Source organism: Myripristis murdjan, chromosome 10, assembly GCF_902150065.1.
Source record: "Myripristis murdjan chromosome 10, fMyrMur1.1, whole genome shotgun sequence".
Lineage (NCBI taxonomy): Eukaryota > Metazoa > Chordata > Actinopteri > Holocentriformes > Holocentridae > Myripristis > Myripristis murdjan.
The window spans coordinates 7,731,483-7,752,403 of NC_043989.1; the positions used below are offsets into that span (position 1 = coordinate 7,731,483).

Consider the following 20,921-nt stretch of genomic DNA (forward strand, 5'->3'; position numbering starts at 1 on the left):
ACTCATCAAAATGTCCTGCGCCTAAAGCCCTTTTTTTTTTTTTTTTTTTTTTTTTTTTTTTTTTAAATTTAAACGCACATACACATTGTAAGTGCATTTTAGCATGCAGACTTCCTACCTTGCACCACATGCCCCAGCTTCTTGAACACTATGTTTTCATATTCATTGTATTCTGTTTGCTATCTTTAATGTGTTCCTTTTGTTGTGATTTTTTTTTTTTAATTTTTATCTTCAATATGTTCCGTTTGCTCTTTATTTTTTTTAATCGGTATTCTTTTCTTTGCTGCTGCAATGACGCGATTTTCCAATTTCCCAGGAATTGATAAAGTTGCATCTAATTTAAACTGTGGCTGGAAAGTTTGTCCATTCTTGCTGGCATTTTAACAGGAAACAAGTTGTTGTTTGGAGTAAATTAATGGAAGGGTTTTAAATGAATTGTCAAATCTGTCATCCGTTTTTAGTGCTGAAGAAAGTTGCTTTTCCTCATTCAGTTTTTTTTTTTCTTGATTATTGCTTGTGATCCTTTTGCAGAAATGTTCACAGCAAGCCAAGAAAAAAATATGCCATCATGCCACCAAACAGATCCAATATCCCAGATTGTCATAACTACCACCCATTATGAAAAATTAAAGTTGTTTGAGTCATATACAATAACTTGAGAGCTCATTCTTTTAGTAATTTTCTGAACAGAATAAAAAATGATCTCCATGTTACAGCAAAGAGAAAAAATTTGAACTACAGTCTTTATACAATAATTTTTTAAGATTGCATCGGCAAAGTAAGGACCAAATAAAAGTATTGTGATTATTTTTCATGAAAACAAAACTCTGGAGCTTTCTTTGAAAAGTTCCCATTTATGTTTGAGGAGCACTTTGTATTTTTTTTTTTTTTTCTGGAAACCAAAGCCTGGGGATAAATCTAAAACATAAAACCATAATAGTGAAGGTTAAATGAAAAATGACTATACCTGTGGGGCTGAATGAAACTCATTTATAAAACGATCACTAACCATCTGAGTCCTTCTCCATCTCCCCCCCTCTATAAATATCCACAATCAAGTCATTCATTGTTGTATAAAATGTTGTATAAATGTCCACACAGAGGTGTATGGAGGAGGTTGAATTTATAACATTAGCTACCATCGAAAAAAAAAAAAAAAAAAATCACCAGTTGCTAGGGCAAATTTTTACTTTCATGTTTTAATTTTTGACTGTATTCATCAGTCGTGTCCTGTCCTTTTGGTTGGTGAGATCCCCTATTGTGGCCCCCTTGCTGGTTTTTTTTTTTTTTTTTTATGTCAGGTTGTCCTGTATGAAAACTCCTCTGATAATCCAATACTGAAACCTGAAAAGCTAGAAGAGGATGACTGCTGGCTATCACTGGAAACGATTTGCCACCAATACAGGATCGAATGCTCATAATGAGTAGCAGATGTAAAATGATGGCCTTTTTTGTCGTGTTTCTTTGTTAAATTTATCACAGTGCCCATCTACTGTAAGAAAAATTAGCTCCCATTGTGAGACTCTAACACTCTGAAACCCTCTGATTCCCTCAAATCAGTACTGATACCAAAACAGCCCATAATTACTACACAGAATACACTATTCTCCAATGCAATGTCCCTCATAGAAAAAAAAAAAAAAAAAAAAAAAAAAAACACAAGTGGTGTGATGATATTTTCCTGCATTTCATAATCATTTTGTACAATGTTGGATTACCTTTTCTGCACTCTCTATCCTGTTGGGCACCACATCATCTCCAATGTAAATTGCTTTAATTTTGATTTTTCTATTTGGACTCCCAGCAGTAAACAATAAAACAAGGGGAAAAAAACACTAAAAGCCAGCAAATGAGTACAACCCACACATACAGTGCAAAATGACACCTCTTTCAAGGTAGGAAATTAAAAGACTTTAGAGCATACAAACAAGGCGTAGCGGTATTCCCTGGAGCTCCATTATGCTTGCTAATTTCTGTCCCAGATCTTTTTCAGAAGAGCAGCTCCACCATTTTCATTTGTTTTTACCCTTGAACATTTTCAGTGCTTTTTGGTAGTTTATGTACAGGGTAATGCATTGGAGCCCCGGACTAAACTGTTGTCTGACTTGGCTTAGTCACATTTCTCCCTGGGAGGGCTACAGCTAGCTGGGAGACCAGCTAAGGTGAGAGACTAATCACAGCTGTGAGAGAAAGCTTTCGTCATGGTGTGTGTGTGTGTGTGTGTGTGTGTGTGTGTGTGTGTGTGTGTGTGTGTGTGTGTGTGTGTGTGTGTGTGTGTGTTTAAGTGTGATGGCGTGCTTCTGTCTGGCTGTGTATGTGTGTCTCCATGAATTTATGCATGAGTTTATGTACGGTCTAGGTGTGAGTGTGTGTGTGTGTGTGTAGGGGTGCAGTTTGACGGGTGTGTTTGCACTGTTTGAGTGTTGAGAGGCACTGGTCAGCTTACCCACAATGCAATGATGTGGCAATGTTTTTTTGCAACAGCCATGAGTTCAATTTGATTGAAGAGTTGTAACAACTCTGCCAGGCTTAGTTGGAAATTGCCCAGTAGCATGATGGCGAAGCGGTATCTTGCTATGGTGTGTGTGAGTGTGTGTGAGTGTGTCTGTATGCCTGCTCATCTTCTAGAGCGCCGTGGCCGATGGGAGCCTTGCTGAGTGATTGACGGCTGGCTGGGGAGCTTTATGATGGAGCTGTCAGCCCTGCTGTGTCGCATTCTCCCGGCAGTGGCTCTCCTGACACTCTCAGGAACACATCAGAATACAACTCCTCTCCTATCTTGTCTGAATTGAGTTTTGAGTGGAAAAATCCCACCGACCAGCTACTTCCTTTCATTTTCCTGTCCATCCAGGCAGAGGAAACGGTGATTTAAACAGGAAGCAAGTTTACACAAACACACAGGTTGGTGTCGTAACCGAGGCATTTGCAGAAGGCGGGACACCAAGGGGGAACTCACTTTCCTATTTTGTGTAAAAAGAAAAGATGTTTAGTGAGAAAACTGCCTTAGTAATTATGAAGGAAAAAGTATTTTTCTTCATAGTTAATAAGGCGTTTGGGGATTTGGTAGCAAAAAACAAAAGCAGATTTACAGTCTAATTGGGGGAGCAGTCGTAAATTTGAATAGTTTAAAAAATATATTTTTTGAAATTCTTTCAATAATTCAGTCAGTATCATAAAAAAAGATCATTAAAAGTGTAAATGCACCCTCTCATAGATTCAGCATTCATATTACTTAGTGTTTATTCTTTGCTGTAACTGATTATCAGTTTTTGGGAGTTTAATTTCATACACTAGGTTGGTCCAATTAACAACCATTTGCAGCAATCCACAGTTAATTGCAATTAGTAGCAAGCAGTGCAAAGCCTAATCTAACAGCAGTTATTCCAAATCTCCTTTTTTAAATATCTAACAAACTGTTTCCAACTTAGTTTTGTACAGATTTCCACTGACTGCAATACAGCAATGCAGCATTTTCTTTTGTACTCACACACAGTCTTTTGAAACAGTTTCTTCTCTTTCTGCAGCAGCCTAATAATTTTTTGGCACCATTAGGTTAGAGTTGTGTAACATCAGCTCATCAGCTCTTTTATTCCACCTTAGATTAAATCATATGACCTGTATTGACCTCTGTCAGCGAAAAGAAGAATTTAAAATGATACTGAATTTTTCTTTACCTACACAAACCTCAGGTAAGGACAATAATAGAGAAACAGAGTCTGGTGTCGTTTCGTAGACTGTGAGTAAGCTTTTCCACCATTTGGTGTTCAGAATTGGACAATTTTAATGGGATTTGCCAGACATGCTGGAAATTAAATCTAACAGTTTTGGATTACTCGGCAAATGGTAGAGATGCTCTCTGGCATACAAAATGATGCAAAAGTATGACTTCCAGTTAGGGGCTCAATTCACACAATTTAAAGTAATTGGCAAAATGGGCCCATTTGGAGACACAATGGAGACTAGAAAGGTACCTCAACAGAGCTAAGATCACACAGATAGACAGAATCTGTTGCTATGCTAAATATTGCAATGACAGTAATAGGATCATTTGCTCTTCAGCTTGAGGATAAGGCTTTGTAGCCTTCTGAAAGGTCTTTCTTGTATTTTTTTGGAGGCAGTAAAAATTATACTCATTGCTCTTTTAATTTCACAAAACCTGTTCAAAAATCCATTTAAACACCACTGGAGAACCTTCATCAGCCATACCTGATAGAAATTTAATGTCATGTTCAGCTATGACTGTACATTTACCATACCATCACATTGGGTCAGATAGCAGCTTGCACTATAACCTGGCTTGGATGTTAGAGGAAACCAGGTGGAGTATTGGGTTATTTGTTGAATTAGATCCACAAAACCTATACAGAAGGCTCAAATTCAGCTTCAATTCAACTTCTTACTCAGGCATCCCACAAAAAAAAAAAAAAAAAAAAAAAAACTTCTCAGAACTGATCAGACCTGCACTCACCTGCACACCACAATTACACAATACTGCTCCTCTATCCACCCTGCACCTACACTTTCACTGCACCCCCTCTGCCTCCCGTAGTGCTATTACTAGCTCTGATTGGATCATGGACAGAGTTGTTCAGCAGAGAGCACCAAGCAGTTTCATATTCTCAACTAACCAGAACATTTTATCCACTACACTGTAGATGTGCATTGCAGTTGTCACTCCGGTGAAGTGTCCCCCCTGACTGACGGGCCTGAGTTTGACTCTTGACCATACGATGGCCATAATGCTGCAAGCTATGGCCATAATGCTGCATTTTTTAATGCTTGTGAATGCATTTTAAGTTTTAATTTCAACACCTTAATTAATGTAACCTTGTGAAACTGACTGAGAGGTTATATTAATGAGGTGCTCAGGGAACCCGGTCGATCCCTGCATCTACTTTAATGCTGTTGATTAATGGGGTGTTGTGGTATAGTGGGCCAGCAGCGGCAAGGGTGCATTACCATGTATTCCTGAAGTCATGGGTTTAAATCTGACTTACAAGCTTTGTCACATTTCACACACACACACACACACACACACACACAACACACATAGCGCTTTTCCATTAGGCTCTAGTTGCCTTGGCTCTACTTGCAGACAGTATCTCCTCAAGGCGAAGCCCCGCTGGTCACCTGCAGGCATGTTAGCTCATTTTTCCTCGTTTCTCCACCAGAGCAGCACATTTATTTTATTTATTTAATTAATTATTTATTTCAAATCAACAAAACCAACTTGAAATAGCTGCTTCACATGAACGATGTCAGTGTATCTAGGAGATTTGCTGAGCAAAATATATATATTTTTTTTACACTGATAGGTTATCAGTGATGACATAAGTTTCGCCAGTCTTGCTTTGGTACAAGCGGGTGCAAGCAGTGACCAGCAGGGCTTCCCTTTCAGCAGGGACTCGCTGTTCAATTTCTTTCTGACCAATTAATGGTCTGCAGCGTTTTATGTCACCTTCTAAGTTTCTGCTCTGCTTTCTTGGAACCTCAACAGAGGTAATTCCAAAAATAGCATCCGGTAGGATACCAGATATCATCCCAAACTTTTGCCTAATGGAAAACCAAAAACAGCAGGTAGAGCCGAGGCGAGTAGACACACACACACACACACAAAAAACTCACACACTTCCTGTCATCCCCCACTGTATTTGATGGAGGTGAATGCCTTTGATAAAACATTTGATCTGTAAATCTGTCAATAGTTTAACATACTGCTGCAACAAGCCAATATAAAGTCTACATATACATTTAAATTTTCAGTGCAGTCGATTTGATGCAACTGCGCCGTAATTATCGTTAACGTCATGAATGAAAATCCTAAGGTCAATCAAGATTCATCATTTTAAAATAAAGAGACTGTTGATAATTTACAGGACAGTTCATTCTAAATGGATAGGAGTTTTTCTTGAAGGCACTGGTGAATAGACATACCGACAACTAACGCAGGAGCACACGTAAATGCTGACAGAGCTCAAGGACAACAGGTGCAAAAGGAGACATACAGCACGTTTTGTGTCTACTGTACAGCATTAATGACTTCTACATTGCTGTGCAAATCTATAGCGGCACAAACACTGTCAGCATCTCGTCATTACATTATTACATTATGTTGTATGCAATGTGAATGCAGCTGCAGACTCAAATCTCAAGTCAAGCAAAGTTTGTTCATGAAGTAGAGCACTTTTAACAAACAAGGCTGTCACAAAATGATTTACAAAAAAGGAATAACACATAAAACAAATAAAAAAAGGATAATGAAAACAAAAGACAGTGCAAGGACAGCGCAGACTCTCAGAAATGGGGCCAGAGCTTGTGCATGTGTGTGTGGGCGCACGTGGGGATAATGAGTGTGTATTTTAATCTTCAGCCACCAGACCGTACAAAGTGCTATAATTGTTTCCATGGCTTCTTTTTAATTTTACCTTGTTGCTGCAGAGGAGCATGGTCGTTATCTAGAGTGACTCTCACAGATTTGGTAAAGTAACCCGGGTACCATAAGAGCCCTTGGTGACCCACTGTGGATGGTGTGTTGGCAGGAAGACTGACATAGGCTCCAAAGCCCTTGAGTGCCATGGTTAGCAGATGGCCGTGGCACCAGTCTTCAGTGCTCCACTCACCTGGCTGAGTCAAGACTTCCTCTAACCCAGTGCCCACAGGAAACAGTCTCTACAGCATGTCTGCCGTCTCTGCCTCTGCCAAGACCTGCGCTCCCATCCTCCTCTGCCTCAGTACCCCTGCTCTGTCTGAAGTCTGTTTCAGAAAGGGGGGAAGAAAAAGAGGACACTGATTTGGGGCACCATGGCTGTCAGGGAATGCCTGAAACAAGATGGCAAGATAGGGAAGTTTGATGCCCCTACTTAAACCTCTGCCAGGTTGTTATCATTATATGTGTCAGGCTGTTGTGCCATGATTCATACTACTTTCTCATGGTCCCTCTGTAAACAGTTCATTGTCATTAATCAAGTTTCAGTCGCCAATTCTGTGGGATGGTATCCTCAGAGAGGAGCTTTTGAAAGGTATTGTCACAGTAATGCTATTCTGAGGATAGGCTTTTCCCTTTAAAGGATTATTCAAATTCATTCTTTTGATATTTTCCAAATTTTATGGAGCAAGATTCTAGCAACTTAGCCTACGGATGCTGAGCAAAACTTGTGGCATATCCTCAGCAAATGCATAAATTCATATTGTTAATGTGTTTGTGTGTGTGTATGTTTTATTGATTTATGTTGATTTATGGACCATGGAAAGATGTAGGGGATGCTTTTTAGAGTTTGTTTTTGCTTATTTGTTTGCCGTCTTACCTCAGGAATACAGGGTAAAGAAGTGAAACTCCGGAGTGACAGTAGCACATTGTATAGAAATGTGTAAAGTCAGCTTTTGGAACAGCTTGCAGAAAAGAGCTACATTGAGTTTGTGTATTTTCTTTCTCCGCACATTTTGTTTTCTCTGCTTCTATCCCCTCATCTCCTTCCTGACAAAGGTTACGTAAAATCAATGGCCACCAACCAAAATCAATAACGTCCGAACAGAGGTTCTCTCCCTTATTTATCTAGCTGATTTGTTCTGCTTCACAGAGCACACTAACCTTATCTAAAGGCATTCAGCACATGCTTGAAATGCTGTTGATCCCATTGATAGTGTAATGCTAATGCCCAACCATAAGTTCACAGGGCTTGGCTTTCTCCCCTTAAGGAAAACTTCTCACTCAATAAGGTTGCCTGAATCCTCAGAAGAGCTATTCGTGAAAACAATAGCGTGGGATGGACTACTGTTTTCATCTCCTCATGTCTCCCGTCTTTTTCTCCGCTTTCTCACTACAATCCAGTTCCTCCTGTGATCCGGGTATATCCAGAGAGCCAAGCCAGGGAGCCGGGGGTGACAGCCAGTTTGCGCTGCCATGCCGAGGGCATCCCCAACCCGCAGCTGGCATGGCTGAAGAATGGCATGGACATCACAACCAAGCTGTCCAAACAGCTCACTCTGCAAGGTAAACACCATCAGCATCAGAAACAGCAGCTGTGGGGAAACCCTACAACCTTTATGTCTACTGTTCAGTGCATTTATATTTATCCTGTTACTATCAGTATTATTAACGCTACTGCTACTTTTATTTTTACTACTATTACCAGTTTTGGGGAACTGACTTTCAACACAAAAAATATCACTTATTTCTAATTAGTCGTCATTAAATATAGAGTGAGTACACTGCATCATTGCTTTCTTTACTTAGTAATTTGTTATATCACTTGTTATATTACCTTAATATTACTTCTACTGATGGTGAGTTATGGTGACAGTCTGACAAGTGGTAGGCTATTAAAAATCATGGAGATGGAAAATAATGTCTGAATCTGTATATAATAACGCTCTGCATTTATACTGAAAAAATAGTCTCTCAAGTCTCCTCTCAAGGCCATATAATAATTTTAAAATAGCAACAAATGTAAGTACTAAATCAAGCAACTAAGAATTTTTTTTTTTTCAAGTCAATCTATGCTTTGAATTCACACATGTACTTAGCAGTAACTCTAGTAAGATTGACACATTTTAAGCAATAACATGTTAAAGTGCTCCATTACTCAGATAATTATGAGTAATACAGTATAATGCAATCTGTTAAGTTGCTTAACTGGCTACCACTAAACAATGACTAAAAATAATACTATACTAATAATAAGCATTATTAAATGTGTATAACTTTTTCAAAGCGAAGTCAAAGTTATGGAGTTATTCACAGTCAGCACAAGAAAGTAAAAAGTAAATACGAATGCTTCTTCATAAATGACAGTGGCATGTAAATCCCTGGGCAACATCACGGCGACATCAGACAAAAATATTTCAGCAGACAAGCAGCTGTCCCAGCGCTCACAGAGCTTCACAGCAGGCGGCAGACCTCCTCCACATGCCCACTTTGAACTTCTGACTTCTTCTATTTTGAATTCCCACCCAATCCAATTCAGATCACTCACTCGCCTCTCCTATCCCATTAGAGGACTATTATGTAACAGTGTACTTTTGTCAGAGGATGGTAGCACAGAAGTCGCCTTTTATCTCGTTCTGGAAGGCAAACTGTCTTTGTGTGTGTGTGTGTTCCCTCTGTTGTTCCCTTCAGCTAATGGAAGTGAGGTGCACATCAGCAACGTGCACTTTGAGGACACCGGCGCGTACACCTGCATCGCCAAAAACGACGCCGGCGTGGATGAGGACATCTCTTCACTTTTTGTGGAAGACTCGGCGCGCAAAACTCGTATGTATAACTTATGATCTTGTTCCCTCTACTCTCTCTCTCTCTTTTTTTTTTTTCAAGGGATAATGGAGCCATGCGAATGGAGCTCTTAATAATTTATCCAACCGCTTCTTAATAGTTTATATCCTGTGATGCAATAATAGAGCCCTTGCTAGGGAGATAATGTTGATGCCATCTATATTTTCCCTTGTCTCCTGCTTTGGAAACATAACCAATCATATGCGTACACCTTCCCCTACACATCATGGCATTTTAAAAGTCTTGTTTTGCGTCAGTGAAATAGCTCTGACAGTCTCACTCATCTGTCATACTTTGTATTTTACCTTCCATCTTCTTTAGTCGTGGCGTACACCATCTCTGCCATGTCACTGTGTCATTTAAAGCTTCCTCTCCACATTATATTCCATGCCAGTCATTATTTGGAGGAATAGTCATTGATTGAATTGATGTAACTGTGTAACATCAGGGTGGTGGCACAAGTAACCTTCTCCCTCAGAATCAGGAGGTCACAAACAATCTCTTCCTGTACTCTCACCGCAAATACGCTGTCACACTGTAATTAACGTTGGCCTTTTCGGAAATGTCAGGATCTGTTTTTTGGATTCGAGACTGATTGTTAGTGTGCGGTACTTTTTGTGGGTAATTATGGTGCTTAAACAACCCGCACAGCACAACGTTGCAGTCGAGTCACACAGGGCACGTGCACTGCCCCCCTCCCGCACCGGTGTCAGCGGGTTTACATGTCATCCCATCGGCACCAACACATCCTCCACCCAGCTAGTCACGCATCAGAGGATCACGCTTTCTGAGGTCAGAAGTCAGTCGTGTGCTTTGAAGCTTTTGAAGCTCTGCTGCAGGGAGAAATTGCGCCAGGAGCTGGATATTGCAGGCCATTTTGGGCATGCAACCCCACAGGACAGGAGTTCAAAGGGAAGTCAGGGCAGATGGCCAAATGTGGCTTGACCGCCACGTTAGGAGGGAAATAAAAAACAGATACTACACTGTAGTTGTCTGGCCTGAATATCTGACTGCATTTTTGACCCACTCCAGTTTTCTTATTAGACGGTCGGCTTTATTCAGGAACTCGTTATGTGAACTAATGGAAGCTGACTCAATCTGCGCTGCCTGGGTCGGCTGTCTCTTCAGGCCTGAGGCTAATGTGGACTATCTGCTCACACCGCCAGCAGCCCTCCACTGTTCTCAGCTGAGACCTTCACCTGCATTCCCCAACGTATCCATCCTGACAAGTCATTTAGTCTACCGGAGAGTCTTGAAATCGTATTTTTTCCTTTGGAAAAGTGAAAAAATTCTGGCAGTGTGGTAAAAAAAAAAATCTCGCATTATAGGAGAGATTATCATTTTATCTTCATTTTATGACCATATCTCAATATTAGTGGAGTAATCTGCCTGCTTTTTTTTTTTTTTTTTTTTTTTTTTTAAAGATATTGTCAGTAGTTTCAAGAAAATAATTAGGACTGTTGAAATGGCCCCACACTCTAAATGAGTTATTAAGATGGATATCTCTCGCACTGTGGGCTGGGTTCTTTAATTAGATGTCTGAACACAGAGGAGGGAGAGATGCAGTGGGTCAGAGGGGTAGAGGGGATGCCCAGAATCAATTAGCGTAAGACAAAACTGTCCAGTCAGGAATAACTTATTTTGTATAAGTGTTTTATGGTGCATTATGCTTTTTTTCAGCATTTAGACCTGCTGTATGTAGCTCATTGTTGACCAATGAGCTAAAGGTGCAGTACAGCAGGTGAAAATGTCCACAGTTTGGGTTATGCACAGTAGCATTATTTTTTTCCCAGGATGACAGGATGCTTGTCTAAAGAGCAACTAATTGTGGAATGACAAGTAGGATAGTGAGCATAAGGTTTTAAACATATCAATTATAAACAAAGAACATGTTAATTGATTGTTCTCATTTCTTTATTTGTTGTCCACTGTTGAATATATCCAGTGAGCTATACCCATGTTTACACCGTCACAACCAGGTTGGCCAATTCTGTCGAGGCCAGAAAAAATTCATGTATCCATAGCAATCTATGAGCCTGTTCTTGTTCACACAGAAAACAGACAGTCCTGGGATCAGTGAGAGAAAGAGGGCTATCAGATTGTTCATCTTTACACGTGTAATTAGTTTAATAGTCACAAAAGGTCAAGTCAAATTTATTTCTAAAGTGCTTTTAACGAACAGGTTCGATACAAAGTGCTTTACAGAGTGGCTCTGTATGTGTGTATATGTGAGTGTGTGTGTGTGTGTGTGTGTGTGTGTGTGTGTGTGCATGTATGAGAGCGAGAGAAAGAGAGAGATGAGATGTGAAAGTACAAGGGGACACCGGGGCAGTCTGCAGTAAATGACAGACTGCAGGGACAAAATGACTGGTAAAGTGAGAGTGAAAGTAGATTGTAAACTGTATTAAATAAATGGATTTTAACTTTAATGCTGATGGGTCAAGGTAACACACTCTCACAATGAACAGAATTGGGAAAGCTCTGATTCTGTTCCAAGGCGCCCATTAATCTCTGCCCGTGCTTTCCAGTTGCTCTCTAATGCAGCAGACAGAATAGGCAGGCAGGTTTCCCCTAACAGCATATCCATTGTCACACATAGTAGCAAAAAGATGATAAATGTTTTGAAGTGTGATAAAAATATGCTGATTTTCTTCTTGTAGTGAAGCCCATGTAGGGGAAATACTAATCCTGCCTTCCCGTCCCATCAGTTGGTCAAGTCCCTGCCCCAACACTTGTTACTCATCTTGATGAGCTGTCTGCCCTGAAACGGCACAAAGCCTGAGGCTGAGATAACCGGCATCCGTAAAGCCACCGCAGGCATCCAAGGCAAATGCAGCCAATCTGCAATTTAAAAAAGCAGTCGATACTCACCAGTGCTTCTGAACAGGTCACACTCACATTTATCTCTCAGTGTTACTCCATTTCTTACTGCTTCCTGCGGTAACCCAAAACATCCCACAGAAAGGAGATCAAATCACTCCAGTTTTAGCATCCTTACGCTGACTTCCTATCTTCCTATATACGACTTTTAAAGTGCTGCAAGGTTTAGCTGCATGTTACATTTCTGAACTTTTAAAACCCTAAACTAGGTATAGCCTGTTATATCTGTCAGCCTGATGCTGCTTATCATCCCTAGATCCCTCACCTCAAAACTCATTTTTATACAGCTCAACTTCAACTTCAGTGTCTCAGGTATAGGAGCTTTTAACTGAGTTTAGTATGTTCCTTGATATGACACTTTCTTGACTTCATATATATATATATTACTATGTTTTATGTCATTTTATTTACATGAGTGTATGCATGGTGCATGCTTGTTCTGTTTGTTTATGTATGTATTTGTTTTGTGCTGCCATGTTAATTAATTTGTTCGGTTTTATTTTATTGTTCCTGCTGCCTTTTGTAACTTAATTTTTCGACTTGGGCCCTGTTTTTCAACCTTTTGGGGTTCAAAGGATTGATGAATGATTAAATGCCATGCACTTGATTTCTTCAAGTTTTTCAAAACATTAAATCAGTTGCCACAGCAATTTTCACTACTACAAATAATTATAAAAATATTAGTAATCATAATGATCAGGCAAAGGAGCTCAGGTATCAGTATCGATATCAGTGTCCAAATTCAGGGAACGGAATTGGATCAGAGCTTAAAACAAGTGGGTCGATGCACCTCTTATTATTATTATTTGTAACAGTACAAGAATTAAAAAACAGTGTCGGACAAGCAAGGTATTCAGGCATGCATGCACCAGATGGTAATGTCTGCAGTATTCATTTGATTACTTTAATGTGGAAAAATATTGCCAATTACAAGTTTTGTGAAATTTTCATTCGAATTATCTTATGTGTTGGCAAATGCTTTTCATTGGCACAGCTGCAAACCATTGGAGGACACAACTGACCAAGTGTTCAGCCCTCTCGAAGTCATGTTTCTTCTTCATTTGTTCTTTTGCCTCCTTTCACTGTCGTACTGTGTACTGAGCTTCAGTGGCCGCTCAATGACCTCTTGCGTTTGTTCCCATCGATGCTCAGTCAACCTCACCACTACCTGACGCTTGGGCCTAACTTCAATCTGAGAGCTTTTTACCAGTATTGACTATAGAGGGAGGCATGGGTGAACTCCTCCCCAGGCAATAACTGTCAGATGGCAGCGAGACTTGATGTATGTTTCTTGTCATGGGTTGCAGATATCAGAAGACAAACACATACAGAGTCAGTCGATTGTTCGGATGGGTCCAGATAAGGGACGATATTATATGAAATGATCACATGCACTATATGATAACGTAAATGCGGAACATTATTCCAGAGAAACAGGTACTGTGTACAGCATGTTCTAGTGATATGAACTGATTACAGATATTAACCTCTTAAATCAACTGTGGACACCGGCTTGACCAACATAATGTCTTTCGGAGGCTAGAGTGAAGATGCTAGGATTATATAAAGCTGGATAACCTGAGGAATACATTGATACCAAGAATGTCATGCTAGGTTGAGGGTTAGGGGGCAAAATATTGCTTCAAAAACTGGCATGGTCATTTTCAAAGGGGTCCCTTGACTTCCCATCTCAAGATATCTGAATGAAAATCGGTTCTGTGGGCACCCACGGGTTTCCCCTTCGCAGGCATGCCCACCTTATGCTAGTTTTGTGCAGTTTGGGGGAAAAACCATGCAGGTTTTTACATGCAGTCCAAATGTGTTATGTTCGCCCGGTCTGAAATGGTGTATTTCTGCAAACTGGGACCCAAAAAGTCTTGGAGTTACATAAATAGGTTTTGACTGGAACGGTGAGACTCATGTGGAATCAATGAGCCCAATTTTATTCATATATGATAATGTTAGCCTCCATAGTAGCCATTTTATAATAGTGAGACCATTTTTTGAAATTTGATGTCACTGGTTAAAATGACCTATTGTGAGCTCGAGCATGATGACAGCCTCATGAAACTTTACGACCACAAACTAGAGACCGAGAGCATTCAGAGGATGTATGGCTTTTCAGGTATATATGTTAAAAAAGGCGAGTTTCTGAGCAATTTACAGAACAGAATACTCACCATTCAATCATCAAAAAATGCAATTCTTAGAGAAATCCCCAGATATCAAAAGTTTCACACCAAACCAAGGCGTGAATTTTTCTGTGGTGTTCCTCAAGGTGTCTTGGTGTCCTAATGTATTTTTGATGGATTTTGGCCATTTTTATTCATTCTTGAGTGGTAAAAAATTGTCAAATTTTGCACCCAGATATTGCTGCACCAACATATGAGATATAAATAGGCACGGGAGTGACCATCATATCACTGGATAATAATGTTCTAAACCCATATACACTATAAACTTTCCAAATTTGAAAAGGCACCTAAAATAATGTTTATTAAAGATTTATGACTAGAAAAACCTGACACACCATTCTGAGCTGCATCTCAAATTAATCCTCAAGTTACCAGCTTTCAGATGATGAATGTGGCATGGCTTGTATGTGGCATCTATTGGTGACCTTTTATTTACCCCCGTCCTGCACTAAAGTGGGTCTTAAAAAAGGGGGTGGATGGGGTGCAAGAAGTTAAACAGTCTTAACACCACAGCTGGGCAAGGTCACGTCTTGTAGCACTAAATGCTGCAATCTTGTTGGTGCGTTAGCTAACATGAACCGCTGGGTTAGCTAGCCCGCTCACCAGGCAACCGCAGTGCTCTTAATGAATGACTTGACGGGACGTCCAGGGACTAATTAACAGCCAACTTGGCAGCGAATCTGCCCACTCTCATGGATCTTGTTATACACACTGGGAAATGAAAACCTAACAGAAGATTAGGCGATGATAACAGTTTTCCTGCAGCTCTTAATTTTCGTCTGTGTGGCTGTTACTGGTCTGGTTCGGGTTCAGCTTCTTTCTTAATAGCCTATAGTCTCTCATTAGACACTGACAGGTAATGCAGCATGTTGATGCACTCGGCCTCTTCATCAGCAGGGCCTCGGGTCTCCTGCCCTGCAGTGTGCCCGGCTCAGCTCAGTTAAGGCAGGATCAAAGTTTACCTTCACATCCTTGTCGTCTTCTTCAGGCACTGGGCTGTGGATCGGACACAGTATTGTCAAGGCGCTTATGGTCTGACACATGTAAACCTATTCAGTCCATCATGCATGACTAATAATTGTCCCAACTGTCTGTTTGTGTATTTTTATCTTTTTTAAAATCTTATTGTTGTCTTCTTGTTTTTGTTTTGTTGATGTACTCAGCTCCCACATCTATTGATTCATTTTATCTGTTTTGTTTATGGTTGTTTAAACCCATAATGGCTGCAAAATATACTTAAAACTAAGTAACCAGAAATCAGTATGTAAAGTGAAGATCATTCAAAATTTACTACCAGGTGGAGAGCATACCCCCCAGACCAGTTGTGGCAGAGTTTCCTTACCTTGTTTACCTCTTACCTGATTGTGCCCCTGTGTTTGAACCTGGAGGACTTACACAAAAGTAGCTCACAAGACACACACGTGTTTTTGAGTCTTGTACCCAAAGGCCTCCCACCAGAACACTGAATAAATGACTAAGCCCGTTGTCAAAGGGCTGAATAAGTTATTAAGCAAGAGATGAAGTGAAAAACACAATACAAACACAATGAATGAGGCATGAATGATCTCTTTTAGATGAATTTCCCACTTAGGAGCTTCAAGGTCAAAACCTTCTCCTCACCGTCTCAGCGCCATAGTGAATTGTTTTTCTCTCAAATTTAGCCAAGCGCTTCTTTGTTTGGGGGAAACCTTAGCAGACACTATTCTGAGATCTCTTTAACAGAGTCTGTCACCAGCAGGCAGAGCACCATCCATCTCTGACAGTCTGCTGCTAAACTGGCATAAATATCTGCCCTTCACAATGTGCCAATTATTTCTGCAGTGTCAGAGGATCTGCGAGGCTGAGAGCGGAGGCTGTTGCTTTAGTCTCTCACGACGTTATTGCGTCTCTACATCATCTACATCAGGCTCTACTTCATGCTCCACATGCTCCCCCACTATCTACTTTACACTCCAGTCTGCACTCTACTACATGCACTACTCCAGTCTCCACTCTATATTCTGTGTTGTCTACGACCTATAGATCCATGCTCCACTTATGCATTACAGGGCCGTAAAATAGTATTTGACCTTGACTTTTGCTGTTGCTAAGTCCATGTAGGAGAGGTGAAGTGGGTTTGCCTTTTCCCAGAGTTGCTTGAGTCCCAGTTTGCTTTTTAAAGGGGCTTGTTTTAAAATGTGGTGCCTTGAAAATCCTATGTTCGCCTACTACTACTACTACTACTACTAATAATAATAATAATAATAATAATAAATAATGTATAATTTATGTAGCACTTCAGATCTAAAATGCAGCTCAAAGTGCACAAAAAAAAAAAAAAAAAAAAGTATATTAAAAGTGCTCACAAGCATATAGAGATACAGTAAGTAATAAAACTTGCTACGTCCTTATGGTCAAAAAATAAGATAAAAGATTTAAAATGAAATATTAGGAGACAAAGTTGTGGCGAAAGCTTAAAAAAAATGATACAACCAATGATTTTAAGATTATGACAGAATCAAATAGCAGCAGAGGCTCGATTTGTGTCATAACTTAGACCCAAACTGTGACAGATCTGAGAGGAAAAATAGAATTATTGCCCAGAGCACCGCTACACTGCATAAAATCACAGAGGAAACGGTGGAAGAGCACTGTCTTGTTTAAAACCAGAATACAAGAGCACGCTTACTGAGCTCGTACCGGGCTTGTTCTTGACGATGACGTTGGGGATTTGTCTCGCAAGAGTTGGCCACACTGTTGACTTTACCAGTGATTGAGAATGCCTTAAAATTTCAATGGACAGGGAGTTTCTTTTGTTCAGCACTGGCTGGGAAGTGAGTTTTCAAAGCCAGAAATCTGGCAAAGTAATTACTGAGACATTGGCGCTAATCAATAAACCTACCACCCCACTGCAGATATATCCAATGTATTTTCTGCTGTAAAGCAATAAAAAATTCCATTTATTGCACCGCCATTCTCAAAGCTATGTTTAAAAAGCACATTCTACCACATAATTGAATCATTTCCTCTTACTGTACAATTGAAATACAGTTGATATTCACTCCTTTGTGCATGCACCGGTGAATGAAGTGAATGAGCCATACGTAAAGCATTAGTTAAGACGCTGGTGCGGGATAGGCTAATGGACTAGCCACTGCAGCTGACGCCCTGTACCACAGTTATTCCTATTCTTTTCTATGATGTTTCCTCCATACCCCACGAGTCTCAAAGTTTTAGTTTCAATCAAACACCACACCAGCTGATTTCACAGATCCACACCTCTTCAGCCAGAGAGGAGGATCTAATCAGTGAAACCAGCCTGTGCAGTGAGTGTTTGGACAAAGACTTGCAGACTCCCGGGCTTTGATAGTACATGACTGAGACTCGGTGGCCCGTTTCGTAGTTTACACAATGCCGTATTCCCCTCACACTCTCTTCGACGCCGTCTGCTGCTTACTGTACTCCATGCTCTGAATAGGGATGATGAGCTTGTGCCCACATACGTCTGTGTTTCTGTCGAAGGCGTCCCTCCCATCACAGTGGGCTTTCACACAGCGTTGGACACGCTGTCAGCAACAAGGAGCTCTAACCAGGCAGAGACGCTATCCACAGTGTCAGCAGCCCACTGCCTGTCGACTGAGTTTCATGCTAAGGGTTTTGTGAAATGAATAATGTAAATCCAGTGGCAAGTGTAAACGCCCATAAGCCATCAGTGCAATATGACAATGTCCTTTGAATATTTTCAATAATGCCTTCTTGAAATATCTGTGAAAGATTTTATTAAAATAATAATAATAATGATGATGATAATACTAAGCACTCTTGTTAATGAATCACTTCTCAGAATTCAGTTTCAAGGGGCTTTACGAAGGAGAGCATAAAACAAAAAAGATTAAATCAGCAGTAAAACTTAAAGAGTAGTTTTATAGTAGGGAAGCAAGGATGTACAGCAGGAGCAACACATAAAACAGAACAATTCAATTAACAAGAGTAATTAATTATACAACATCATATGAAAACAAGGCTATAACAGGGAGTTTTTTGTATGTGTGAAGTGGTTTAAAGGATGATACCGATTTACTCAACCTATAAACTCCTGTGGGGTAACATTGGACACCTTGAACTATATAAATTTTACATTGAAAGTAAGCAAAAAGTAACAACATAGTATGAAGAAACAAAAACAATAACTGCAAACTCTGTAATCATCCTGCATTCATGTTGAGTTATTTATCTCTTAATATCTCTCATTGCTTTTTTGAGACACAAATGTAAGAATGTTTTTTTTTTTTTTTTTCCAATGTATATTTCGAGATCTCTCCAGTAACTTGTACTTTTGAAACTCTCAGGGATTTTTCTCCAAGGATTAAGTCTTTGAATACTTTCCCTCTTAAAGAGATGATATACTTCTTCAGTCCTCCACAGGCTTCCAGCTCTAATTCTAGTGCAGTCATTCCTTTTTTGAAGGCTTCCTTACTCGGCCTCACTTTAAATAGTATGGCTGGGGAATTTCTATTGAAGTTAGCCCTCAATCTTCAAGCTCTCTCAAATATGCAGCGCGAAGCAGCTAAAAGCAACCACAAAAAGAGCAGTTATAAAATTGGTGGGTAAAGGATGATTGCAAAAGCACTTGATCTGTCAGGGCCCTACTTGATCACTAAGTGACGCTAAAGTTGAGTGACGGATATTAAAACTGTTAACAGAACAATAATATTTCGTTTTTCATTAGTACTAACTTTAACATTGGAGGTCCAAGCAACCATTTATTGACTATTCTTAAGTATTTTGAAGAGTTAAAATATTTCCATTTTCAAAATGTCCCCTCACGACTTTCCACATACCTATTACTGTTACTATTAAAGCTATTGAGTTACAGTTTCAAAATCCAAGAAGGAGGAGAGGGAAGCCATACACTCTGGTGCAAAAGTAGTTATTCTTTAGGTAACATCAACTTTTCGCCACATATTGCCGAATTTGTGCTGGGGACGGCACACATTGCCTTCTTAAGGATAAAAGTAACACATCACTTCCATGGTATATGTACTGTAGGAAACGAAAAGTGTTCTACATCAAGATAATCAAGTATAAACCTTGATAACATAGAAGGGTCTTTCAATATTGACAAGAGACACTCCAAGGACAGGGTCAATACATGAAAAACCTCAAGTAGGGTCTGATAAAGACGAAAGCAAACACGGCCTCAGATACCATTAAATGTGTATATGAAGCATAACAGAGCAAATAAAATAGAGAGAATTTTTAAAAACCAATCAAGAAATATTCCTTAATTGAAAAACATGTATTTCCGAAGCCTGTAAGTAGAGTAAGAGGGAAGGCTGAGACAACGTTAAAATGAATTTGAACAACAACTGAAAAATATACAAAAATGCAAAACCGTCCTTCGAAAGACATTCAGTCCAAGCATGAACAGCCACAATACAGCAATGCTATAGAAAGGGTCTGAGGTTAAATCCTATATCGAGGCCGAGAGGAGTCAGGGTCTTTAGTCTGTGAATCCAGGCTGCCTCTCGCCTCATCAGCAGAGGATCCAAGTCACCACTCCACCTCGGTGAGTGAACCATCTCAATCCCCACATATTGCAGAAAAGAGATCGAGTGGTTCGCCTCAGTAAAATGTGTGGCCACCGGATATGTAGAGTTTCTACACCCTAATAATAGATGCAAAATCCAGAAAAGAAGGAGTGCTTACATTTACATTATGGTTTGTTGGCCTTTTATTAAATCCACCAAAATCTACTAGTCTCTCCCAAATGGAATACAATACAAGATTTTACTCTGCAAGCTGTACTGTCTGTGTGCTCATTCAAATTGTCGCCGCCTCGCTGCACCCTACCATCAGCAGTGTGATGGACATGCCTCCACGGGGATTAGCTGGGCAAAACAACAATAGAGGTTTTCTCATGCCATGTGGGTTTGCAGAAAATGTTACACAACATAATAATAAAAATGATGATAAATGAAACACCAGAAATGAATATGGATAGATAGCTTGACTTGCACACTGACTATAGTAAACATCAGCTTGTTAAGCGAAGTAGCTATAACTTGTCATTTAGTTGTATGTATTCAGCAGAAAGCAGGCTAACCCTACATCACACTTGCTTCACTGCATTTTCGTCGCTGCACAGTCTCCCTTCTCTGCATAACACACTACGCAGCTACACCCACAGTACACTAGCAATGCTTCATTCAAGATCTACACACTTCCAAAAAGGCAAAGTTTCGCTTGTCATGCCTGGCGGGAAAGCTGTGACTGCAAGTTCCCCAGCCTCTGCTCTTTGTAAATGTAAAACACAGTGGTGACATTCATAGTGTATGGTGGTGAAACAAAAGGATTTTTAAGATTTAAAGAGAATTTAAAGTATGTACATGGCATAATCAAACACATACATAACATTTGATCATTAAAAAAAAAAAATGTGAAGAAGGAAATTCCAAGGTGGACAGAAAAATGTACCTGCCCGGAAATGTTGCTCATGAAACAGATACAGGCACAGGAGACATAACGGGTGAGACTCGGCAGTCACAGGTATTTTTATAGACTGCCAGTCATGTGAATGAGTGATGTAAGTGATAGAA

The 20,921-nt window shown here is 40.0% G+C and overlaps 1 protein-coding gene across 2 annotated transcripts in view; it reads left to right on the top strand.

Annotated features, from left to right (window-relative positions):
• fstl5 (follistatin-like 5) overlaps positions 1-20,921 on the top strand; it is a 157,779-nt gene that overhangs the window by 113,833 nt on the left and 23,025 nt on the right. For both annotated transcript variants that reach the window (XM_030061750.1, XM_030061751.1), the window contains exons 9-10: positions 7,829-7,990; positions 9,116-9,250. In XM_030061750.1, the coding sequence (XP_029917610.1) occupies positions 7,829-7,990; positions 9,116-9,250 (297 nt within the window). The remainder of the gene's footprint in view (positions 1-7,828; positions 7,991-9,115; positions 9,251-20,921) is intronic.